Source organism: Elaeis guineensis, chromosome 1 (assembly GCF_000442705.2).
Source record: "Elaeis guineensis isolate ETL-2024a chromosome 1, EG11, whole genome shotgun sequence".
NCBI classification, from domain to species: domain Eukaryota; kingdom Viridiplantae; phylum Streptophyta; class Magnoliopsida; order Arecales; family Arecaceae; genus Elaeis; species Elaeis guineensis.
In genome coordinates, this window is record NC_025993.2 from 173,911,534 (window position 1) to 173,938,283 (window position 26,750).

Sequence of the window (26,750 nt, forward strand, 5' to 3'; positions counted from 1 at the left end):
ATATGAGATCAAGTGACCAAAGCAAAAGCATTTCTCAAGACCCGGAAGAAACGTCATCCCAGGCATAAGCACCTCCTTGAATTACTAATGATAAATCTCAACAATCCAAATTTAAATTTGAGCTGATAATTACAGATCCAAATTCTTCAACACTAGGAAATTGGTGGGGTATGTCAGACTGACAGATCAAACCAAGCAGAAGCAGCTTACTTGGAGGGCAAGTCTTAACAAATCATGGGCTTGGCCTGAATGCCACATTTCTCAAAGGCGACATGAATGTGTCAAAAATTGGAAACTCCTGTGCAGTTGCGGGCACCTTCATGCTTCCACCATAGGTTCGGGGCCAGAAGAGTCTGAAAGGCTTGGGCATGTACTGCTAGAGTGACGGACAGTGTTAAAGAGGATGTCCTTAATAACCTACAGCAGATGAAATAAAACACAGATTAGAGAGGGAAAATCTGACACTAAATTGATTCCAGCAAGAATAGTCCACGCACCTGTGACATAAGACCATGCACCTGCTCAACAGTAATTTTTGAGCTATCACGAGTTGTCTTTGCCAGCTGGGATTCCTCATTCTGCCGGTGGAAAAAAAAAAAAAGCAAACATATATTCAGATTAGGAAATACCTATCACTAAGAGAAAGGATAAATGAGGCCACAGTAAGTCTAGACATTTTAAAGAAAAAGGCCCACATAAAAAAGTATAAGTGCTCATACATCGTAACAGCCTAGAAGTTCTTTGCAACCTTATTCCCTGGTAGGGTAATCCTTGGTACTTCTAACTCAACGCTACACCAAAAATGTTGGCTACAGGATTATGCAGTATCAATTTAAATCTAAGTAGGGTGGCCAATTTAGTGGCGAGCACAGTACAAGGTCCTTGCCCTTGTGGGTCATTGAGTGATCTGTGCTCTGATTTGCTCTGATCTAAGTTCAATCTAAAAATTAGAATCCAAATCTGATCAAAATGAAAGATGCAAACTAAATTGTATTCTTAGAAATTTGATCAGGCCAAAACCTTGTACCTTTAACCATAATGTTTGTTGCCAGCTTTGGAGGGCACAAAAACACAAGCAGGACTGGGCCATGAAGCTGGCAGGTTCAAATATTAGGATTATGATTCAGTAATTGAATCTTCTAACATAATAGGATTTAGATACTATATGTCCTTATCGGACGCAGACGGCATGAAGTTTTGAAAAGTTGTTTCTTCTTCCAGTTTTGGATGGACCAAACAAGTTATGGTTTCAACAATGTCAAAAATTTCAGCCTAGTTTTGGCCTATACAGCCAAAAAAACAACAAATAGTTAAAAATAAGGGGATAAATAAGCAAGTCAAGAAAAAGAACAGATCATTTTAATGCATATTTTATTATATGAGACCCAAGTAAATTGTTTTGGTGGTTGCCTACTGAAATAACATATGCATGTACATATCAAGGCTCCCCATCTCTGCTAACATCTCATCCAAGAACTTGTTTGTGTCAACATTTAGCACTCATAAATGAGATATAATAAAATCTAAGCTCATCATTACTAAGCCAACATAAATCTATACCAACATGTTGGCTGAGATTTTTTGATCTTTCTTTTCCAATCTAAACTAGGTTTTGTATTTAATTGTTAAATCAGGGTTTTCTGAACCGTCTCGAATCGGATGGTTCTAGCCGTGCCAAACCGTACCAGTGGGAAACCGGTCTAGTTCTGGCGTACAAGATGGCACGACAGAACCTTAGAGGGAGGGAGAAGACATAAAGGAAGAGAGAGAAGGGGGGGAGGAGAGGGAGAGCAAGCGAGGGCCTCTGTCGAGCTCGGTAATGGTAGAGGGAGGGAAAGAGAGAGCGGGAGATCGAGAGATTGGGGTTATCAGATCATCAAAAGGACGTCGATGCCGATGTGACTTCTTCGATGGCCGGCAAGTGAGCGTCGAGGGCGGCCGAGGACAGCCTCCACCCTCCTCCCGTGCGGAATAGGGGTTCATCCCTGTTCCGTATTTTTTTTGGTTCTTAATGGGCAAAGTCGGCAACTCTTGTTTTTTTTTTTTGGTTCTTAATGGACGAAGTCAGCAACTTTTTGGTTGCCGACTTCGCCTTATTTTTTCTTTTAAAAAAATTCGGTTGAAGTCGGCAAATGATTTATCAATTTCAGCCGAATTTTTTTTTTAAAAAAAAAGATGAAGTCAGCAACGCAATTGCCGACTTTGCCTGTTATAACCAAAAAAAAAAAATCAAATCAGGTGCGAACCCCTGCTTCGAATCCGGCTTCCTCCGGCCTTTGGCCGCCCTTCGCTCCCTCGGAGCTGGCTCGCCAACCATCGGAGAGCTGACAGCGACGTCACCATCCGTCCGGAGACCTCCAAAGATCCAGTGAATTCGCCTCTCTTCTTCTCTCCCTCCGGCCTTATCAAGCTCGAAAAGAGCTCCGACGGCCTCTGACTCTCCTTCTTCCCCCCCTCTCTCCCTGTCCCTCTCCCTCTCTTCCTCTCCTCCCTCCCTCTCTCTTCCTCTCTTTCTTCTCCCTCTCCCCTTCTCTACCACGTCGGTTCAGGCTGGTCCAATCCGATACAGACCTGTACCGACTCGTACCGCCAGCTGGCCAGTATGGATTCCGATTCCGACTTCGAAAATCTTGCATTAAATACTAAAATTAATGTGTTAAACAATTGTTAATCTATGTTTTTCATTATAACAACAAATTTTCAATATCTTGGATTATATATGTCAGCCAAGACCTCACAATATCTAGAATCTTACCAAGTCTTTCCAGCTTTCCATATTGGCTGAGATAAAATGAGATCTAGGTTCATCTTATATTGGCCATGCACAAAGATTGCAAGATTTCCGACTTCGAAAACCATGGCATGTATGTAAACTATAGAAAAGCATCTATGCATGTAAATAGTCATGTTTAGAATTAATAAAGTCAATATTCATGATTCACAAAAATTTTAGAGTTTCATATATCAAACACAACAAATTATCAGTGTCCCAAGCAGACATGACAGTCATGACACAAGTGGCTCACACTGAAGACACGGCGCCATGCTCTGCTCCCAGCCTACGAATGATTAGTAAAAGGAAAGGGGGGTGCGTGTGTGAGAGAGAGAGAGAGATGTCAGTGAGACCCATTTCCATCTGATCTTTGAAGTCTGGATCCCTTTCTTGGATTGGAGGGGAAAAACTCATCCACCAGGTGAGACTGATTTCTCCCCTATGGTGGAGTGAGGATTTTGTGAGGCTTTAGGAATTGGTAATCAAACATTGTCAAAACAAAGACAGAAAGAAAGAGAGATCAGGGAGAGAAGAGAGCAAGAAAAGAGAGGGATGGAAGAGAGAAGTCATTGGGACCCAAACCCTAGATGCCCTTTTGGTGCTCCTACTAAGAAACAAAGATTCTTTTTCAGCACGCACGCGTGTGTGGGTGAGAGTGTGTGGGTGGGGGGGGGGGTGGTCACAGAGAGAGAGAGAGAGAGGGAGGGAAGGAGGGAGGGACAATTTACTCGTCTCAAGGCATCCCACATCTTGTAGTGGGTTAAAGACACCCCTTATCTTCTCTCATGTTTGGGGCCTGCTATATTGGGTAATTGAAAATATGTAAGGGGCCTAAATGAAGTCATAGTGCAAAAGTTAACAGTCCAAAACTATAAAATTATTATAACCCAAATATTTTAAGTCTAAATAAATTCAAACACATAACAAAATATTATCCATGCCCTTGCATCTAATTTCTCGAATTTGCCATGTCAGCAACTTCACATACACCTGCAAACTTGACACTCATGTCCCTTGCATCCAACAGATTTAAGCTCTAGAATAGCCAAAAATCTATGCAACACCCCCCCCTCCCTCCCTCTCTCTCTCTCTAAATTCTGAGTGCCAAAATCACAAATATGCTTCCTTACAAATTCCAAACACTTATTAGGATATTAAGTAAATTTCAGCCTTACAATTTTGAGTGCCAAAATCACTTCTCCCAAGAGTGCGTAGAAGTTTTTGCTTTTCAAGGATTGGGAAAGCAAGAGAAAGTCGATTTGCAATGTCATAAGTTGGCTAAAAGGAGAAGATAGATTTCCTTCATTACCTTTGGAGAGCAAAGGAAAAAATATTGGATAACATGAAAACAAAATTTCATTTGCCAAAGTGAGTGAAATTGGTTTAGACTTAGCAGGAATGAAGATGGATGAGTTATCCATTAGAGAAGCAACGGAGATAATTAACAATATTTAACACTATGACAAATGACCAATATACTATGTTCAAAATTTCCATGAAATACATACCCTGCATCTGGAGGATTGACGAATTCATCATTATTGGTTGGCTGAATATTTTGTTTGTCAATGGCATGACTATTTACTGCTGACCACTAGTTTCTGTGCAGATATCTAATTTAATGTTCTGCATGCCTCTAGGTGGTTCCAGGTGAATCTAACACATGCATGTGTAGATCTGCTAATTTTGGTTAATAGCTCTATAGCTCTTTGCCAGTATTCGCATTATGATGGGATGCTGTTTTACTTTCTTTCAATCTCATTTGCAGCATGATTTCACCTGGCCATGGATAGGCAGCAGAGCATAACTTGCTGGTGCAGACAACAGAGGACCAAAGATGTCTGCTGTTCAAGACAAAGTGTGGTATTGTGGAGCTACAGTGCACCCTAATATGTAGCACCTCTTAAGAAAAAAAAAAAAACTCAGGCAAAAATTAACAGTCACTAGCAACTGCTTGTACTATTTAAATATATTTGCTTCACAGGATTCTATCACAGTTAAGTATTAGATTACATCACAGTTCTGATGTGAATGCATGAAAGAATAACAGAATCTAATCCAGACTTAGAAGTCCACATGAACCTCGACAAATGAAGGCCTATACATCTGGAGATGATGCTTTTATAGTTTTATATTCATATAACAAATCACTGGACAAAAATGAACAACTATAAAGAGCTACATGTACAAGAAAAAAACAATACGCTACACATGTTGGATATCACAGTAACCAGCACACACCATCAGTATTAGACCACAAACATACCAATAATAATTATCATATGGCTCACAATAATACTACATCAAACACGACACTTCTCATTTTAATCAACTACTTAGAATGACAACCAGCCCATCCATGCAGTTATGAACACTTTTCTCTATTACATCAAAGGTCCAGTGCCTAACAATATCTATTTTCCTTGAAAGCATAAGTTCTTTGCCAAAATTCTGAAGCCTTCACAACCTTTCTTGTTACTTCCTAATTAGAAGGCTTGTGGACTCTTTCCAACCTCCCAGGGAAAACTTATAGCAATGATCACAATAACAAAAGGCACAGGAAAATGTAGTGCATGTATAAAAGTTCCTTTCAGCGTCATGTCATTGTTTTGGTACACTATAGAGCCGATCAACAGTGGGATCAGGTTAAGAAAAGCTTCGATTTTCGGTTAGAAGAGAAAATGCTACTGATTATGCCTCCACTTTGCATTGTATATCATGTCAATCTACTTTCCACCTTAAAAAAGAGTGGACTAGTGAACCAGGCTCCCACCAATGTGGGGTCTGAGGGTTGGATGTAGGCAGCCTTAAACCCACGTCTCGAGAAGCTGTTTCCATGTTTCAAACCTGAAACACTCAGGTCACATTGGAACAATCTTGCCATTGCACCAAGGCTCATCCTCTAGTTTCCACCTTACATATCAATTTCGAGGAGGGGAGCAGCGGTTGAGAATCCAACTTTTCAAAAATAACAGAATTGTTCGTAATGTGAAATAACATAATATGTCACTTGAGCTAATAAATGTGCCAAGTTTGCAAGTGTGACAACGTTGGTGGTGATGTGTCTTTTTGGCATACACAAATGGACAACCGACAAAAAATCCTTAGCAAAGATGGATCAAACTATAAAAGCAAGGACTGATAATTGTTTCAATTGAATATGTATCTGATCCTGCATCTTTTACCAAAAAAAACCCTTTTCCACTTGATATATATAATTGTAATGCATCTGCAACCCTCTCACACTGTACCTATTACCATTTCAGCTTTTTTTTTTTGGGTACAAATCATTTCAGCTTCTAAGGATCCTAACAGACTGAAGTCTTGCACAAAGAATCAACCCTTGTTATTCTCTCTGTTCCTTCTCCACCATGTCAATCCACCCACCCATCAAAACAAAAAGAGAAAAAACTATAAGATGCTTAGCATGAGGCAGGGGTTCTTGTGGATAAAGCAACTAAATTTTTTTAAAAAATATAAAATATGACAAATGAGATAATGATAAAAATTGACTGGCTGATAGCATTTTTTTTCCTTAAAAGAAAAACTCATGAAAAGAAGTGGTATGATACATTATTGGGTCATCTAGGTTCTAGACTAATGTTTCTAATAGTAAAAATGGTTGATATCTAAGCATCTTTGAGTGAAATATTTTCTTGGGTTTTTTTGCATATGTACCCTCCTAAACATTAGAATTTGCATGAATACCCTTCAAAAATTGATATTTGTATATATACTCTCATAAAATCTTGTTTTGCATGTATACTCTTCTATTTCCTTTTCTTTTGTACATGCACCCATGCCATCTAATGCCGTTAAGAAATTAGTGATTTAAAATTGAAATGACAGAAATACCCTTAATGGGTACACATGCAAATAGAAACATTTATGAGGGTATACATGCAAAAACAATCCTTAGATTTTTTATGTGAATATCCTCTTAAATATAGGATTTGTGTGAACACCCTTCCAAAATTGATATTTGCATGCATATCCTCACAAAATATTGTTTTTGCATAAATACCCTTGACATAGCAGTTCAGCTAATGTCATTAACCAAAATCATATTTATTTAAATTAATAATTAATTAAAATTATAAAATTATCTTTTTACTTCAAAAGCGGGTAGTAGGTTAACAGGTCTCGTGGGAAAATTATCCAACCAATTAAACTTTCCCTCTTCCTAATAACAAAACTTTTTTCATTATCTAATCATCGAATCGATCTTTTTCTTGAGTAATATTTTTGTAAAAAAAAATTGATTAGCAACACTAGACTAGTCTAAGTGTTCAAATAAGTTGAAATAAATAAAAATAGAATTATGTTTTTTGCATGTATATCCTCCTAAATATGTTAACTTGCATGAATACCTTCGCAAAGTTGCTATTTACATGTATACTCTTATAAATATTTTTTTTGCATGTCTACTCATTAAAGATATTGTAGTTATTTTAAATTTAAACTGCTAATTTCTTAACCATGTTAGATGACATGGGTACATATGTAAAACAAAAAAAAAAAAAGGAGCATAGTACATGCAAATATCAATTTTAAGAGAGTATTCATATAAATTCTAACATTTGTGAGGATATGTATGCAAAAAAAAGTTATGTTCTTTCATAGAACTATCCAAATAGCCATGCCAAGACTGACACTTCTAGCTAATGTAAGCCGAAGATCCATATTTAGATATTCATGGAGTATTTTGGTATGTTGTGTTGACCCAAGTGTTGGTACCCTGCAATTACAGAAAAATGAATTTCCAAGTAACAAGCCACCCAAGACATATACATTTTTACCTTGGAAGCTTATCTTAGGGCATTTATGTACAAAAAGTAGCACATAACCCCCCAAAAAAAAAAATTAGAAATACAAAAGCAAAAAACGACATGCATGTAACCTATTTGGGAAGGTAAATTATTTCAGTGACAATTAAGTTTAATGTGTAGCTAGCCCTACAATGAATAAAGAACCATCATTAAGTACTCAGAGCGTCTAGGTGTGCCAGTCAGCAATAACAAAGTTAAGATGCCTAACTTGCGTACGGCAAGAATGGAGCACCCAATAAATACATTCAGCGAAGTTATATTCCTCCCAACTATATGGTGAACCCTCAAAGAAAATCCCCTGGACTCTAAATCCTAAAAGAAATTTTACCGTCCCTACTAGTAAAACTTCTCCCCTATGTCTCATCAATCACATTTTGTTAGTTGCAAAATTAACATTGTCACATAACTTTATTCTATTTTATATCAGTGGAACAAAAACCAAAAGACAATACATCTGTAACATACTTAGATGCGTCCGTAGTAAAATAGAAAGGTAAAGTGACTATGTGGAAGGATTCACCAAACTTTGCTTTACAGGCAGGTGGAAAGGCATTAGTCATCAGATTCAGAGAAATTGAAATATTAGGTAAATAATGGGTTAGATTAGAAAATACCACATGCTTATAATGAGTGATAAATATTGCTTAACAGTTTTGTCAAATATCCATTCATGTCATCAAAACTTCAGAGGAAAAAAAAAAATGAAAAAACTGGGCCAAGATAAACAAATATGAACCAAAGCCAGTCATCAAGAACTGAACCAGGATCCATTGTAAGCACAATGTAAACTGACCTCCTTTTTTCTTTGCGAGGGCAAAAGAAAAGAACCCCATCGTGTATGAGCCAACTGATTCTCAGCATGCTCCAGTTTTTCCGCTGCATCAAAAGATTGCAGATATATGTCAACTGAATCGTAATCCAACACATGTGAGCCTCTGACCATACAGCTTTTCCAATCTGACTATTGCAACTTGCATCCCATGCACTACATAAGTCTAAGAGCAAAAAGTAAAACTCACCCAAATCAGAAATTTGTCCTGCAATGTAGTCTCGGTTGCCTAGGAGTGGGGATGAAGATAGCGTGTTCACCCAGTATTTATTCCATAGCAGATCCAACAGGTGGCAGTCCAAAGAAGACTTGAAATAGGTTATATCCAATGCATAATACTACAAGCAACAATAGACAATCAAAAAGATGAAGATGTCTATATGCCAAAATAGCAGAAGGGGGTTTGGGGGGGTGTTTGAGGTTGGCCGTCTGATATTATCCATGCACACCTGTTTGCAGTGGACCCCAAAATCTTCAATCTTGTTAAGTGGGATGGTCTGGTATTCTGATACAGGTTCATCAAGTGGTTTGTACCCCTGCGGGTATGTCCTGAATGCACCAATCTCCACCTTCCCAGCTGAAACAGTCCTAGTGGGATCAATCACAACAGCCAGGAATGGTTCTTGAAACTGTTGATTAAGCATCTGAGTAGACACATCGATACCCGACAGCCAACACCCATATCCCGGGTGTGAATGGTACCACCCAACTACATTCTCCAATCGTCCAGCCTATTTATACGTAAAAAATTTTGAATTACCAACTTGAAACTAAATCATCTTTGGCAAGGGAGCAGCCGACCATACACTCAAAAGAAACAAAACAATTAGACATATGCTTATTGTTTTGATACATAAAAATCAAAAACACAAATATCAAGTTCCTTAGAATTAGTTTGCGTACCCAAAAATAACAACACATTGAAACGAGAGTACAGCTAGATCATATCTGGTATATAAGATCTCAGAATTTTCACTATATATGTGTGCAGTCAAAAGCAGCAACACTGGAACTGTGTTAATGTTAGCACTAGGGTAGATTAACTGTCTCTCAGTGATTTACTTACTGGCATCCAAGATACAAAACTGACAGGGAGAGAGAGAGAGAGCAACTAGGGTTAGATTTTGCATGTTGTGCAAGCACAGGCATGTCCCTTTGTAAAGACAACATTGCAAAGACAACAGTTAGCATTAAGTTGCTTGTTATCTGGGAGCAATCAATCGAGACTGAGAGCAACAGCATCAAATTTGTTCAAGGGCTAGCATTGGAGATAACTCCAATGCTGGTCCAACAACTGAAAAACTTTATTGCAGATATCGGAACTACATTTGGATAATAAAAAGAAGCATGCCTAGGGTTAGTTTAGGATTAGGGTTTACGAAACTAAACATGGATGAAAAGGTGCATGACTTTCTTGGGGTAACTGCGATAGATTGCAGGACATAAGAAGAACAAGAGCTAGGGATATAATTAGGTTTATGGAACTAATCTTGAATAACCAGAAAACAAGAAGGAATACGCCCAAGGTAGGGGCTAGGGTTTGCGAAAATGAAAAGTATCTTCCTTTTCCTGTAACGGAGATCGATAGAACGACATAAGAAGAACAAGGGCAAGGGTTGGGGTTTATGGAAGAATTAGTCGGAGGAGAAACCGGCAAATAACCTCGTTGTTTTGACGGTATATTAAAGGAAACAAGTGATTAGGGTTAGGGGATGGAGAGAGGGTGGGGACAGGGGCAGGGGAAGGGGAAGGAGTTTTACCTGCTTGTTGGTCTGGGAGTAGTCAACCATGTACTCGTAGGCGTCGGCCTGGGCGTTAACGCGGGTCTCAGTGCCCTCCACGGGGAGGGCGAAGGCGTCCATGACAACGATAGTGTCGCCGTCGGTCTTCCCCTGCATGAGGCCCATGACCTCGATGGTGCCGCCGGAGCGGGCGTGGACCACCATCTTAAGAAGGGCCAGCGCCGAGATCTTCACCCGCCGGAAGAAGTTGGGGTCGTGCGCCCACGGCTTCTCCTGCTGGAACTTGGCCTGCACCGCCTCGTCGTAGTAGTAGATCGCGTCCGCGTCCGCCGCCCCCGCCTCCATCGCCACGATGTTATTCTCCAGCTCCCACGTCTGCCGCGCTATCGCCGCCGACATCGAATCCATGGCGGTCCGTCCAGCGAAGGGTTTACCTTGCCTTTGTCCTTCGAGTCCGAGCTAGAGGGAGATGGAACGTTATGACTTATAAATCCTCGGGGCGGAAGAGGTAAATTTGATGGCACGTCAGGGGCTCGAGGGGAACTTAAAAAAGGATTTTGCGGCTTGTTCGGTTTGTTCTTCAATAGGAGTCGGACAATGTCTCAGTCCAACTGTCCCATTGATCGAGAACGTGTCTACACAAGTATCCTTTGGGAGATTTAATTTCCGGTCAGTTGCTTCACCGTCCGTTAAGGATCAGTACAGACACAGCTTCACTCATCCCTTCTTCTTCTTCTTCTTCTTCTTCTTTCTTTCTTTTTTTTTTTTTTTTTTTTTTTTTTTGGGTTTTTTCTCTGTTTCTTCGGACCTGGTTGAAGCTACAGGCTGTGAGGCTTGGAATAATATAGTCCGGTCAAAGATAAATTATACCCCACATTATACGTACCATATAGTTATGTATGCCATCAATTACAGTCATCTATTTTTATGAACCCCATCAAATATGTATCCCGATGCACTGCTACAAAAATAAGTGGCTGTAATTATTGCTATACTCGGCCACATGGTGCGCGTAGGATACAATTTCTCCCAGTCAAGACTCGAGGGATTAAACAGAAACCAGTTACGCAAACCCGCATGGATGACTTGCCTTTGTGATGCAACAGACATATGATTGGACGAGGGCTAAAACGGCTGGGATACTAAGTTCGAGGCCCGGTGTTGGAATTTGTTTCACCCTCTTTGGAACGAAGAACTCAGCACTTAGCTTTATGATGGAAGATCTTACTTGCATTTGTTTCAAATAAGTTAGCTAAGAAGACAGAGAGTAGCACGAGAAATTTGTGGGCTCATTTTTGCCGTAATTTATTCGACCAACTTCCGATAGCAAGAGTAGAGAGTAAATAGGAGGCCTTGAGCCATGACATACACAATGATCAGAAACGTCAGTAGTGCGCTAACGTATCCAGCAAGGAATCCGCTGAGCAGATGATTTTGTACTGGCAAACACAAGAAAATGAATTCTATTGCAGAACAAAATTTTTGATCCAACCACAAACAAATAAAAACAAATACTTGAGCAAACTAAAAAATTTGCTAGTTTCTTAAATTTCCAGTTGTGATGTCAGAAATTTCTGGAACGAGTGCACCCCCGCACAACCAGCAAAACAAAAATAAAAAGACAAAAACAACGCTTTAAAAAAAAAAAATCAAAGTTAATCAGCAGCTTCCATGTGAAAAACCAATAGAAAAGATTGGAGTAGGCGGGAGTCACGGTGCAAAATCTTTGTCACGTCAAGATTCTGTCGGATGTTGCAGATTTTAGCCTGCAATAATCATTATAATCTGAATGAAAGCACAGCATCACGGCACAACCTCCAATATTCGCGAAAGCTAATGTTCATCCAGGGCATTATGGGAGGCAGACTGGTTTGCAAAGTTGATGGGATTCTGTGGGCAGATATGTGAATTTTTCAGTCTAGATAAATGACAGGATCTCATGCATGGAGTAACGGAAGGGTGTAATTACCTCTGACCACTGAGGATTCCATATGCCAATGATGGGCCGAATGATGGCCGGACCCCACGGAATATATTCCTGTAATGTGGTGCGATAATTTTACCTGCAATGATTAGTCTCCAGTGTTACGACTTGCATACCGATGCTCGAAACCAAGGATATAGTATCGTTACAATGCCTTTTTCCTAAGACTCAGTAATCTGCTCCCTTTTTTCCCTGTAACGTCGCTGTTTCATCTAGGCCAGCACAGGAAATGATGGTACCTTTTTTTTTTTTTTTTTTTTTGATAAGTTATAGTACATTGTATTTGACAAGGAAAATAGCAACAGAAAAAATATCAAACAAAGCTCCACTTCAAACTTTTTATTTTTTTGGGTCACGTTTAATCCCCATTGATGGCCACATATCATGTAAGTTATACGTCATAACTTTGGTCCTTTGACCAACATAGCATGCCTCATAATATAATTCGAAATGTCAATCTTACATGATTTAAGTGGTTCTTGGCAATTAAAATTCACACCCTCCCTCAGCAGCCATGTCCAGAAACTTGCAGTTGACCAGAGATTTTTAGTTTTCAACTAGCAGTTTATCTTACCAAATTTACAATTTTTGGCAAATCAGAGGAGTAATTATGAACGATGTATATTCATAATAGAATTTACACAGAACATGATGATACCTTAATTTGTTTTATATGCCAGAAGTACAAAACCTTAGTCCAAAAGAACACAAATGCAAGCTTTAATAAAATGAAAAATGAAAACTATCAAAATTGGTTTACAGTTCTAATAGGCACCAAGTATAAGAAATCTGAAATTGGAAATTACAGACTTCGCATGAATATCTGTTTTCAAATTCTTCACTTGATGTAAGGGATAAACCTACATGCATGTAGCAGAAGAATTACCCCTCACTGATTTTTTATCGCATTAATGATACATCAAACTGTATCACCATGTTGTTAGCGGTTATACATGCAAGAAACATAATACCAGTACAAAGAATACAGATGAACCACACAGATTGAAGCTGCCACACAAGTACTGTGACTACTGTCTCACAGACTTTCATGAGAGAAACAACAAACAGAGGTAGTCTATCCCCAGACAAATTCAAAAAAAAATACAGCAATAAATGGACCCGTATAAAGGTGTCTAAGTTTTACCCGCAAAAATGCTAAGAATTGCAAAGAGACCTTTTAACAAGAAACGAAAAGATACAAGGCAGGTAAAAAGGTGTTTGACATATATATATATATATATATATATATATATATATATATATATATATATATATATATATATATATATATATATGCATTGGCACTGAGGGGTATTAGATGAAACAGATTATGCCAAAAAAGATATAGACAGCCAAAAATGGATTTACCTATTGTAGCATAATTACTACGGAGAAGTGAAACCAAAGGTTTTGGTCCTCCCTTGAAGAAGCAAGCTGTTTTCCTTGCACCCAAATCAGATGACTGAGGATCACCTGACAGTCCATTACCTGCATAGGTACAGGCAGTTGGACTGGATATGATTTCAAACCATATTCCAGAGGGAAATCTCCTTCTTCGTGCCATGCATAGTAAGATTTCAGCAAAAGGAGTAGCATGGAGGACAGAAATAGCGATCTCGATCATGATGCATATGAAAGTGATGGTGGTACTCAGCATGGTGAAAAAAATGTAGAATACAGAAGTTGTTGGTAGAAGAAGTAAGAGAGGTGTAAAAAGAAGTGAACCAACAACATGCTGCTCAACTGTGTAATCATAACTATCCAACCTCTGCCGAAGTGGATTCCATTTTCGCCCTCTGCCATTAAATACATAGCATAGTTAGCTCATGAGAGAAGCTATAGAAGAACCAGCACAACCATAATGAAGGCTAAACAAATCCTTCCATGCATGCATGGGTCCGTCTGTGTATGCATGTTTTGATGGATAGAAAAGCTTTGGAATGAAAAGATGGTACGCTAGCAAGCTAACAGTCTAACACTTCATTTCATGCATGCACGTGTTTGTGTTGATGAGAGAGATTTAACTTATTACAAGCTCAGCTGTAAGGGTGGAATTGATGTAAATTTCATGTAAACATGTCGGCGTCCTAATCCAGAGATGGGTATTGCTACAATGACATGGAGCAAATACTCCACTCAGCTAATGTATATGCAACAGTGAACTGACGCTCATATATATTGGCATGCATTGTTGCAAACTCAAAGTTAGTCATCACATCCACGAGTTTGTAAGTGGCTGTAACAGCATGGTGCCCATTTCCAAGTTTTAAACACTTTTCATATGGGCCTTCATGACATAAGCAATACTTACAAGAGTTAAGATGCACTTCGTCTGAGGCTTGGTGCACCATAATTAAATCAAGGTTCTGTGTATGAAGGATTCTGTGCTTGTATGATTTTGTGAAAACAATTGGCATGCCATGATACAAAGAGATACATGAATACACCAATTATTATTTAAAAGATGGTTAGAAACACAATAAGACTATTCTCCTAATCAAAAGTTTATACTCAAAATGAGAGGTTTGACTCCTCTAACAATGCTTTCAATTAGTTTCTTTCTTATAGCAACACTAGCAATATCCTTTTTGTCTAGAAACTGGAAGCATCATGAACCTTTGCAATGATATCACTGAAGTTTGAAAAAGTGAGATACTATTCATTGCAGCATTAGTTTATGAATATATGACAATAGTTGGAACATATCTCCCATCAACACCTGAGGATCAGATGTTGCGCTAAAACTGTTACCTGAAAAGGCGCCACAAAGATGCTAAAGCCTGGATCTGTTGTGAATAAAGAAATGATATCAACCAATGAAGGGTTAAAACATGCAACGTTGCAAGCTTTAGCATGTCTATGCACAAAGCAGCTGGTATGGTCAGGCCGAAGACAATTCCGGACAATGCAAGCCCCTCGACGAAATAACTGAGATAAGTACTTAGAAAGAAACAGAGGGTAGAGAAAATTTGAATTGCATTGAGTGAAATCATGCCAAGAAGCTCTGCAAGTTCAGTATTCAGTTTGAAGCCTGCAGGAACACCCATCAACCATACACAACCCAAGCGTAACAGATTATCTGTTATGCCACGTACCACGATCAAGATCCAAAAGCAAACAGCTTCAACATTAACCAACAATGCCAGACCAATAATAATACCAAAAATAACATCCATGGCAACATTAGACCACATGAAGTGCTTTCGTAATGCAGCTCTGTGTGCATATTCAACATTTGATTGGGAACTGCATATCAGATAAGTCTGCAACCATTAGGAACAGACAAAGGATTCCAAATACAAAAGCTAGTAGATGTTACGCCTATTTTCATTTACCTGAAACCAGTACCTTGAAGAATAACCGGCCAATACAAGAACTGACAACTGCGTATGTGCACGTTCTTGCACGTGTGAGCGAACATCTTGGATAAGATAAAGAAGAATGTTTCAGATCCATAACTCAGAAACCTATAAAGCGATTGAAGTAAGATGTATCTAACAGTGGCAACTGAGGCCACCAAAACAGCCATTGTCTGCCATATTGTGGATACCAACCTAAGAGAAACAAATTGGCATTTAAAAAAATAATAAAAAAAAGGTAAAGAAACAGATGATACCATTGAAGTTAAATATTTGTGAAGAATAAGAGACTACGTGGATATCCAAAACAAGTGGATCACAGGATCAAAGGTGCCCATGCGTTGCCCCAGCAGTACCTTAGCTGCCATTGTGCAGTTAAGTGCCAACACAACTGAGTCCTGTAATTCCGATTTTGATGATGCAAAAATTAAGTGTAGGTATTCAAGCAGTGGAAACAATATAAATCTATACAAATAAAACTCCTGAGCTTACCAAATCAAGAAGCATTGGTTTCTTGTCTAGCTCATTTACCCAGTTTGGTTTCCTGAATGAGGATCCCACATGCTCAGAAGAACCCCAAGAGCTCAACGAAAAATGATTTCTACCATAGGTTGGGAGCTCATATATTATAAGCTGAAACATAAAAGTAAAATTTATAAAGAGTGAAGCAATGAGATACCATTTGGAAACAAGCAATGATGATTTTCCTAACTTACATACGTGGACATCATGTGCTGACAATGTCTCGCCATTAAGATGCATGTGATGCAACTCCGGGATCCATCTAGGCTCTTTGCACAACATTCTTTCAGATTTACAAAGTACTTGAATCCAGTTACCATTTCTAATAAAAGACTGCCGCTGATGCTCTGTAAATTGATCTAGCTTCTTGCAACCACAATTCCATCTTGCACAATTTTCATCAGCTGTTGTGTCTGCAAATAGTTTCTGATGGCACTGTTGATTCACCCTGTCATCACTGTGAGTTTTTAATGAAGAATTTTCTTCCACTCCAGGACACTGTAGTCGCTCACTATTGCTTTTCCTCGGAGAATCATTGTTCTGATTGCCCATCACTTTCAAAACTTCACCAGTGCAATCTGCAGTGCAGTGTCCAAGAACAGAGATTGTTGACAATTCTTGGAGTCGCAGAGGCATAGCTCCATTTACAGCATGAAGGATTTCCTGAATCTATGAATAAAATTGTTGACATTACAAAGAGATTGGTAACAGAATACATGCATTAACCAAGAGCTGACAGAGCATGTAGCCTTTGACAAGGAGACTAATTATGAGCAAAGGCTTGCAAACTTTCATCATGGGTGCAATAACTGAGAACAAGCTTTTAAATTTGTTGTTGATCATTGGAAGTTGTTTAAATAGAATTCACCAAGAAGATAACTTTCTTGATTCCATAGGGTAACACAGAAAAAAAGATCTTCATTGATCATAGATCACACCCCATCAAATATAAGGGTGTATCTGAAAAGACACATAAATCTACATAATAAATCAATATTCTTTGTATTCAGTGTTAATTGGAAGATATACTGTTACAGAAAACTGCAATGCAGACATTCTGATATAGTTTAAGTCAACTTGTGTTAAGTAAATCTTCACTCTCATCATACTACATTATAGCTAGTAAATCCTTCTAGTCAAATTCTATTGTCAGTTGAGAAATTAAGGACATATTTGGTTTGGCAGGAGTTAGGCTCTGGAATGGGAATGGGAATAAATGACTCCCACTCCAGCCTCCAGCCGTTTGGTTGGGAGACCTATTCCCTTTCCCAATCCAAGGGAGAATGGGAAGGTTCTAATCGCCCAAAATCCAATCCCAAATCTCCTCCCAATATTCAAATCCCATTCCACCAAGTATATTTTAAAAAATTAATTTTCCAAAATACCCCTCTATTTAATTGACTTTCCAAAAATATCCCTCTATTTAATTGATTTTCCAATTCCAAGCATAAACCAAACATCTCAGTGAATATGGCCATTCCAATCCATTCTGATTCTGGTTGCAAACCAAACACGCCCTAAATATAGATAAATCTTTGTCCATAATTTAGTTTCCCAATTGAGGAGGGGATGTGGCAGTACTCATTGCAGAAGTAGGGAGTCCTCAAAGGAATTAGGACGAGCAGCATGCTAGGAGCATTAAAACAAAAGCAATAATACATTTAAAAATAATAAAAGTAAAGTCATTTAGCTGTTGCTATTTAAGGTGATATAGTGAACCATGAAAAATACTGACAACTATTGGCAGCAAAGGGAGCGTAGGAGTTAAAAAGCTAGATTCTTTGCAAGCTTTGGCATTGTAAGTAGAAAACTGTCGCTAGTCGGGCCGTAAAGTCATACATAAAGCTTCTACAATAACAGTTAAAGACATAGATATCATCCTCATTCCTACATGAGATATTCCATGTAAGAAAAAAAGAAGGGAATTCCAAAATGACTTCCACAGATTCAACTTTGTAAATTGCATGAGTTCACAATCGATAGCTTAGCAATGTTATGAAAGGACTAAAAATACATAATGATGCATATACAATTTGAAGCCAGGTTTTAAATTTCAGTACCAAATCCTATAGCATTTTTCGATCAGAACAGCATGTTTTGGTGCTCATGGCTACATTCTAAAACTGACAACTTCAAAAAAAGTAAAAAAACTATCGGTAAGCACCAGTACAATTGGTCCAATACCATCCATATGCATTGGAATGGCTGCTATGTATCGGTACACAGGGTTTTCATGTCCTAGTACTCATACCAGTGCCAATTTCGTGTTGGAATAGTATGGTACCAGCTGTAGAATCCTGTTCTGGCAGTTTCTGAACCCATGATTTGAAGAAATAATTCCTTACAATATGTGACAAATTAGAGGTTCCACAAACTATAATTTTCAACCCTTTTATACTCAAACAATTCTTTGACTTAAGTACTTCTTTGCCCATTTTATTGTTACCAAGTATACTGGAAAAGGTCAGAACTTCAAAGAACAGGCAATGCTTAAGAGAAACTAGAGACACAGAGAGTTGTGCATGATCATTTATACACTGGCATATGCTTAAATATGGGGAACAAGACTACTCATAAGTTAAGGGTGGAGAACAAAAGAGAAATGGACAGAATCTTTTTAGTTGTTACAGATAACAATCATGTTATCCGGAAAACTTGGATAAAAATCATTTACATAACTTAAAATGAAGAGAAGACTGTCCTGTTCAAGGGTGGAAAACAAAAGAAGGATGGGCAATAATCTTTTTAGCTGTTCCAGTCTTCCAGATAAAGCATTGACTTAGAAGGAAAGCAATGTCAAGAGCACTGTAACATAAATAATAGTAATAAACTTAAGCAAAGCTAAAAATGATATGTCTAAGGGAAAGCATTTGATCTCAAACCCACTCAAGTCAATTGATCTAGTGAGTAGAAAAGAATGAAAAATATCCTCTGCCATGATTTCCTTATGCCCCCTTAGTAATCTCCTCCCAACCACTCTTAAGTGAGATGGAGAAATTTCATCACCATTGTTGATGTTATCACTGCATGAGCCATGTCACCATCGGTTGTGCCAATGCTTTGTTGTTGTGGAAGAGAAACCATGACCACCATGGGTGGAGGAATTAAACCATTGCCGCCATTATCATGGGAGAGGGCTGGGCTATCACCTCACTTTCATGGGAAAGAATCTGATGTGGAGGAGAAGTATAAGGAAGATAGGAAGAAGTATGGAATCTATGGATAATTGCTAGGTGTTAGGAGCCAAAGCAAAAGTGGGAAGGAGAGAAGGAGAGTAGATCATAATCATATTATAGCTTGGTCCTCCCCTTCTTCCCCCCTCCTTTTGTTTCTCTCTTGGCTTGAAATGAGAAGGCTTTTGGGATCTAGGTATTCAAACAGGGTGATGGGAAAAGAAAGGTATATTTAACAGGAAAAGAAGGCTACTTTTATTCAACCATGGTTGACGTGTGGTCGAACTTGGAACCTGTGACCTACCCATTGCAGCAGTTCAGCACAAGTTAATGAGCTCCAAACACTGACTACAATTTGTGCAGGCTTCATCTCTTTAAACTTCTGATTGATGAAGTAACTATTGATAGTCTGAGGCAGCCCTCAGTGAATGTAATTTAACAACGATAATTTTAGTTCATGAGATCAAAACTTCAATGAGTTGTGCAATGAAATTATCAAAAAACATTTTAAGGCATGTGCTCAGATTTTGCCAAACCAAAACAATTATAACAAACAAATTTAGAATGTTAATATATACATCCATGCATAAAAACAAACATATATAAGTGTACAAGACCATCCAAATTGAACAAAAATCAAAGGCCGAGAGGTATCCTAAAGCAAGAAATCATCTTACTTGTATTATATAGAACATTAGGGGATAAATAAAGATGATTCAAAAATAATGAAAAAGCAAGTAGATGAGATTCTCCTAAAATGCTAGTGACAGCTGCTAGTCAATAAGAACTCAGGATATATGAAAGTGCTAAATATCTAATGCCAAGTTCAATATGAGGCAAACTAGGGGCAACGGGTCAAACTACTAGTGGATGAAGAACTAAAGATCTACTTGGAATGATACTCATACAACAAAGCCTGTCGAAGCCTCATTAACATAATGGTGCCAGATTATTTTTAGATGATCTTAAGGACCATAGGTAAAAAATGTGCTTGAGGACTCTCAAAAGCCTTACAAATGAATAGTCTTGACAAAAGTCAGATAGGATTGTCAAAAACACCTATGAATTTAAAAAGGCTTGTTGGCTATGATCATTCTAGCATACCTTTATTCGTGATGAACCAATAGAATGTAGTACATAATAAATTTGATTCCTATGTTCTTTCCTAACTTCAGCAAACAAGCAGCTCAGGAGCATATTATAACTATGTTCTCATAAGAATGCTACTAAAGCACATTTTCTGCTTCATGCAGATACATGTTATTTATTAAACTGCTAGATTAAATACAGATATATCCTAAAGATGCAAACGAAGAATAAATAAAATGTTTATTCAACCTTTTCCTTGCTATCAAAGCATATTTCTTGGAGTAAACTGTTAGATTAAATACAACCATATCCTAAAGTGCCGTAAAAAATTTTAAAAAAAAAAAAATACAGAGACACCCCTTAAAGTTTGACCATTTTACACTTAGACCTCAAAAGAAAAAGGTTTCAACCACCCACCAAAACTTTGAAAATGTTGCAAAGAGGTCCCGCTATTTGTCTCCGTTGGACAAAATTATAACGTGAGAGTAACTAAGAGGTTAAATTTCATAAAATACCATAAATGCCCTTCCCTTCTAGTTACTCCAAAGGATGGAAAAAATAGAGGAAAAATCTGGGAAAAAATAGAGGAAAAATCTGGGAAAAACATAAAAGGAAAGGTGGAAAAAGAAAATTTTTTTCCTTTTTCCTGCATAGATTGATCAAATTTTTTCTTTTTTCTATTTTTTTTCTCATTTCTTTCTCTTTGTCGGAGATCTGTGGGAAGGAAAGCATAGAGGGAGACTGGAGGGGGAAGGCCGATGCCCATGAGGGCATGTATGAGGGGGAAGGCGACAGTGAAGACCGACGGGAGGTGGGCATCCGCAAGGGGGAAGGCCGATATCGGTGAGGGCGTCCGTGAGGGGGAAGGCAACGGCGAAGACCGACAGGAGATGGGCGTCCGCGAGGGCGAAGGCCGACGTCGTTGAGGGCGTCTGTGAGGGGGAAGGTGACAGCGGAGACTGGAGGGAGACTGGCAGGATGTGGGCGTCCGCAAGGGAGGAGACCAATGTCGATGAGGGCATCCGTGAGGGGGAAGGTGATGGCGGAGACCGGCAGGAGGTGGATGTCTGCGAGGTGAAAGGCGATGGTGGAGATCGGTGAGAGGTGGGCATCCGCAAGGGGGAAAGCTAACGCTAATGAGGCATCCATCAGGGGAAAGGCGACGGTGAAGACCAGTGAGAGATGAGCATCCGCGAGGGGGAAGGCCAATGCTAGTGAGGGCATCTGTGAGGGGAAAGGCGAAGACCGACATGAGGTGGCAACGAGGAGAGCGGGGAGGAGGTGCGCATCCATGAGGGAGAAGGCGACGGTGAACCAGGGCAAATCTCAGAGTATATGCACGGTAGATAGCGCGCAATCAGGAATCGATGAAATATAAGGGGTAACGTGGCGTGTTATCCACCGTGGGATTTCACACAGTCCAATTGCACCCAGTGATTAGCGCACAATTAAGAATCGGTAAAATACAAGGGGTAACGTGGCGTGTTATCCATCGCGGGATTTTGCGCAATCCAATTGCACCTGATGATTCAGGGAAAAAAATGAAAAAAAAAAATCATGCGTGAATTGAGGGTATTTTAGTCATTTTATCTTTTCTATTAACACTGCTAGGCCGAAGACAAATGGCTGGGGCTTTTTGCAATATTTTCAAAGTTTTAGTGGATAGCTGAAACTTTTTTCTTTGGGGGTCTAAGTGTAAAATGGTCAAACTTTAAGGGGTGTCTCTATAATTTTTCTTAAAAAAATGCTTACAACTTTCTTTACCTGAAAATTGGATTGAAGAAGGCAAGGTGAAATCTCATGTGGAGAAATTGTTGTAGCCACAATGATGTCAAGAGAATTTATGGAACATATATACCAGCCAACAAATAAGAAACTTGAGTTGGGTTGGGAAGATACCAGCTGCTCCGGCCACCATAGCCTACATTTCTTTCTCAGCATCTTTAGATCACATACATAGCTGCAAGGTAGCCAAGAAAAAAGGTATGAGTGAAAATATTTTTTTTTACTGGAGAAAAATAAGACCACAAACATAAAACACATTTTTGAGCATGCATGAGAAGAACAAAAGTAGAAAATGCAGATACTCATTCACATGAAGGAAATGGATATAATTACATTTACCTCAAAATGAATGATATTTTCTTTATAAAATTCTAGCATGAAAAATTCATCCCCATGCATGAAAAAAACTCTCCTCTAAGCTAGTGCATAATAGCCATCCATAATTTCATACTGCAACAGAAGAGCACAACAATTGAGAGGAAAGAAAAGTGGATAGAAAGACCACAGAAGGCTCGACTAAAGTATGTGATAAAATATTTGAAATTATTCCAATTTAACTCATCTAGGAACAGGATAACTAAGATCAAGTTATTTTCCTTCATATCTGTTTATGAAGTTCAAGTTGAGTGCAATGAAGAAAGAAGGAAGAACTAACAATAAGAACAAACATAATGAATAAAATGATTTTGAATTATTTTCTTCATGAAAGCTAAGGTTAGACAAATTGACATATTTCGATATGCCCCATATCATTCATGTACCATCACGGTACAAGATGTGGAATGCCTCCCATACCTATTCGCAGTCTGCCAACTTGGATAGCAGTCCCCGTGCCGATATGGCATGCAGCTGCATGCACCATATGGTGCTGAGAGAGGATAATATGGTTAGGCACAAAGAAAAACATTAACTTTTTATCAAGGCTTGCAATCTCAACCATATGGAGGCCTTCATGTATCATCACGAAGGAAACATTAACTTTTTTATCGAGGTCTGCACTCTCGACTGAAGACCTCCATCTTGATCCCTCGCATGGCTTTGCAACCATCGCCTCTCTCTTGACCGCAAAGAAGAAGAGCTGCTAAGCATAATGCCAGATCCTTTTTTATGATGATGAGATCCTATAAACCCACGCGAATTCTTGGCTCTTGATAGATATGTCTATCATCAGATAAAAACACCGCATGCCTCATATCTTGCATGAATCCAATAATGATAATTTCGTGCTGGTTCAATTTTCTTTTCTTTTCATTTTTTCACTTTTCTTTATTTCTTGCTATCGCTTTTATTTCTTGGTTGAAACCCTAAAAACTCATAAGCCAAAACTTCCATAACTGCTAAACCACATCTGGCCTATGCTGACGCTAAGTGTTTCAATCGTCTGGAAGTTTATGAGCATATCGATGATTAGTAGCTAATGCCGGACATCAATAGATTTCAAAATTGACTCACATAAACTGTCATCTAACCACCTAACAATATCTGTCCAGAGATTTGCCTGCCCAAGTCTGCTTGTGCCTCCTGCAGTTAGATGAGTTTAACTGTGCTTCTTGAGTCCCGTATAGCTGCTATCATATATGTAGCACTCTAGGGCTTGTGAGTGACTTCTCCAGCAAGCAGTCGTAACTAGACTATGTTCTGGAAGAAGTTCTTGAGAAAGGAGCGTTATACACCTTCAGAAGAAGAAGCCTCAATTTTCCTATTTTTGTAGGGAATAGGCACACTATGATATGCTAGTGGAGTTGTGAGGTGTAAGTATATATATGTGTTCTTGCATCGAGGGATGCTGAGACAATTTTTGCTTGAATGAACTATTAAGTATTGTGCAAAGGGTGAGGTGTCAAGGTTACGTTTGCATGTTACAATGTGATGTACAAAACTGAGCTAAAATTTGGCATACCTTATCCAACAAGTCTGGTGAGGCAAGGTTGTGTGTCATGATCCATGAGAGCAGGTTAAACACAAAGAAAAACATTAAATGTTTATCAAGGTTTGCAATCTCAACCATATTATGTACTCTTATGCCCATATGGAGCTGTTTTTCTCAACCCAGAACCCATTGTACTCTGCTGCAATAAGTGCCTTGAAACCATTTTCGTTTGTGTTACCAGCATGCAAAATCTGTAAGGCACAGTTATCAATGCATCATTTTAAATATACAAAACAAATCAATGGAAAGTTTACCATATCAAACAAGCCAACTTGTGTTACCAATAAAATTTAGACAATTTCTAAGTAAAACCAAAATATATTCCTTGGAGGATACCTATCTTTCATCACAAGTGTTTTTGTGTGTGTTGGAATTCCAGGCATTTTCGAAGGGAAAGAAAAGATAAATTTTTAAGGACTTATTTAACTGTTTTATGATGCATGCAATGGTATAATGCTCGAAGATATGATAACTACAATCGAATTTGAAATGAAATTAGAAGGGGATGGGGAATAATGAAATTGATAAATTTCCAAATAAATCACCTTTCACCACATATATTTGCCAAAGTTGAGATATTATGATGATCCTTATCAATAACCTTGAAGTTAGAAATTCACCATCATTCTATCTCCAGATATCCCAACTCCAACAGCCAAGGCACCACTCTCCACACACAATCCTCCCCCAACTACCATCCAATCACCAGTTTTCATTCTGCTAACATCCTTCACTTTTACATTTCCTTTTGACATTTCATCTCACCCACCTACCCCTTTGTGTTTCAGAACCTATCTCTCACCTTAAATATGGGAGGTTGAAAGAATCAAAGGCTTCAGCAGAATTAGCCATACAACATCTGTCAAGTTTTGTTGCAAGCAGCAACCAAAATATTTGATCTTCAAGCTTTTTAGGCATCTTGGATATTATTGAATATGGCCAATGACATAGCATCTTAATTCACATGATCCACAATATATCATAGTATACAGTGAGCAGAAGTACTAAAGTCAGGTGTTTTGGCTTAAAACTAGGACAATATCTAACAAAGCTAAAACTATTGTATGTCCTAAGGGTTGTCAAAACTACAAAAGAAAATTCATGTTGATCACCATAGTCCACGAGACAAAAGTTACAGTCTATGAGCATCATAGACAATTGTCCTGGCTTAATGCCTGTCCAAGCTGCATGACCACTTACTAGGTATCATCCCACATAAAGAAGTTAGGAAGCCAATTACAACCCAAGGGGATGATTGAGGGCCTCGTTGAATCTAGACACTACATGCATGGCAAAGAGACCATCTTATTGAAAAGTGAACAATTTCTTTACAGCTTCAAGATATCAACCAGAAGTCTTACCATGGTTAGCACCAGCTGAAAGAGGTAAATTATCATATAGCAATTTGCAAAAAAAATTTCTAAAAAATAAAATAATACAAATAATACCAAATATCATGGGTTAAAATATAAAAGAAAAAGAAAGAAGAGCTTGAAAGAAATTGGCATACAAGACAAGAAGGTTTATATTCATCATAGCAAGAAAGTGAGCATCAGATGTTAATCTGTTCCCCACACAAAATTTATTAGGATTCCCATCCAGCTAGCAATTGTTGCGAAGTGAAAATCCTGAGCTTCTATGCAAAGCTCTACATTTAACATGAATCTAATGATGACATAAAAACCAAGATCTAGCACCACATACACAATCCATTAAACCAACAACTCAATTTTCTAACGGAACCCTAAATAAAACCCTAAATCACTAATTCTACAAGGCAAAAGAGAATGCCAAATTCCTAGCGGATAACATAAATGTATTTGGGAAGAAGGCAAAATCAACAGTAGATTACTATCAGGCAAAAGGAACTTGTATTATTTGAATCATACATGAACGTTCCAGGAGAAAACAAGGAGAGCACAATTATGAAAATATGATTGCAATAAAATTTACAATTTCGAATCAAGTAACCATCTTACTCTTTGTTTCTACCTTCCTGGAGACGAACATAAATTAAACGAAAGAAAAATCTTTGAAACCCCAAAATCCTACCACCTCCAAAGAAAAAAAATCGAGAACATTAAGAAAAAAATACTATAGCAACAACCCTATTTATCTGAAAACACTCACCAGCGCCATGGAGCCGACGCTATGCCTCCGCCTTGATATCGGATCCATACAAACCCAAAAAAGACAAGGAAAAGAAATCAGAAAAAAGAATCCAAAAGATCTACTTGTGAATTGAGGAAAGAAGAACAAGGAATCCAGATTGGGGTAATGGAGAACAACAGGACGGGAGAAGCAATACCCAAAAAGAGGCAGGGCGGCGCTGGAGAGAACAGGGGAGCCGCGAGGAATAAAATGAGGATGCTTTGATCACTCCGGCGTCGCACCCAACCGGACAGGGGAGAAGAGGAGCGCTGCGAGGCGAACCCGTCCCAAACCCGATTACGAAATTAATCAGAAATCCCAAACCCATCCCATTTAAAATTGGTATAGCCGCCGGGTACCCGAACCCACCAACCCATCCTTATTCTTGTTCACATTATCATGGGTATAGGGTCGATAAATCAAAAATTTTATAGCCAAAAAAAATCATTTTGATAAAAAATTATTATATTTTTTTTAAAAAAATTAATCCTTCTACATATTTCAATTTATATTAATATTTATATGTATACCTTATAAAATATTATTTTTACATATATACCCACATCATTTAACATCATTAAAAA

General features: G+C 38.4%; 2 protein-coding genes across 17 annotated transcripts; both read right to left on the reverse strand.

The window, feature by feature from the left end:
* Window positions 1–30: 30 nt before the first annotated feature.
* LOC105039659 (COP9 signalosome complex subunit 5) lies at window positions 31–10,647 on the reverse strand. The gene is made up of 6 exons (XM_010915878.4): window positions 10,192–10,647; window positions 8,881–9,162; window positions 8,622–8,769; window positions 8,396–8,478; window positions 498–578; window positions 31–417 (listed from the first exon to the last, which is right to left on the reverse strand). Exons 1-6 carry the CDS (start codon window positions 10,579–10,581, stop codon window positions 319–321), a joined length of 1,083 nt encoding a protein of 360 aa, XP_010914180.1. The 5' UTR covers window positions 10,582–10,647; the 3' UTR covers window positions 31–318.
* Window positions 10,648–11,677: 1,030 nt separating this feature from the next.
* Window positions 11,678–26,467, reverse strand: LOC105039660 (uncharacterized). 16 transcript variants are annotated; one of them, XM_019848599.3, is made up of 13 exons: window positions 26,324–26,463; window positions 26,146–26,176; window positions 23,986–24,206; window positions 22,425–22,535; window positions 22,065–22,260; window positions 16,237–16,707; window positions 16,009–16,149; window positions 15,811–15,914; window positions 15,493–15,711; window positions 14,909–15,403; window positions 13,526–13,953; window positions 12,143–12,236; window positions 11,678–12,063 (listed from the first exon to the last, which is right to left on the reverse strand). In XM_019848599.3, exons 5-13 carry the CDS (start codon window positions 22,239–22,241, stop codon window positions 11,952–11,954), a joined length of 2,241 nt encoding a protein of 746 aa, XP_019704158.1. In that variant the 5' UTR covers window positions 22,242–22,260; window positions 22,425–22,535; window positions 23,986–24,206; window positions 26,146–26,176; window positions 26,324–26,463; the 3' UTR covers window positions 11,678–11,951. The 16 variants fall into 16 exon arrangements, with proteins under 16 accessions (XP_019704158.1, XP_073105031.1, XP_073105062.1 ...); XM_073248930.1 differs by lacking the exon at window positions 22,425–22,535 and adding an exon at window positions 22,881–23,163 and having other exon boundaries at window positions 26,324–26,462; XM_073248961.1 differs by having other exon boundaries at window positions 16,237–16,701; window positions 22,200–22,260; window positions 22,881–24,206; window positions 26,324–26,462.
* Between the last annotated feature and the right edge of the window lie 283 nt (window positions 26,468–26,750).

Excerpts from the sequence above, each read along its gene's own strand:
- LOC105039659 (XM_010915878.4), bottom strand. The coding sequence starts at position 10,581 with ATGGATTCGATGTCGGCGGCGATAGCGCGGCAGACGTGGGAGCTGGAG. Across the intron at positions 9,163-10,191 it reads ACTCCCAGACCAACAAGCAG|GCTGGACGATTGGAGAATGT; the intron begins GTAAAACTCCTT and ends ACGTATAAATAG. Across the intron at positions 418-497 it reads TGCATGGTCTTATGTCACAG|GTTATTAAGGACATCCTCTT; the intron begins GTGCGTGGACTA and ends CATCTGCTGTAG.
- LOC105039660 (XM_073248930.1), bottom strand. The coding sequence starts at position 22,930 with ATGCCATATCGGCACGGGGACTGCTATCCAAGTTGGCAGACTGCGAAT. Across the intron at positions 22,261-22,880 it reads AGTTGGCAGACTGCGAATAG|CTATGTATGTGATCTAAAGA; the intron begins GTATGGGAGGCA and ends GCTACCTTGCAG. Across the intron at positions 13,954-14,908 it reads TCTTTGTGGCGCCTTTTCAG|AGGGCGAAAATGGAATCCAC; the intron begins GTAACAGTTTTA and ends ATTTAATGGCAG.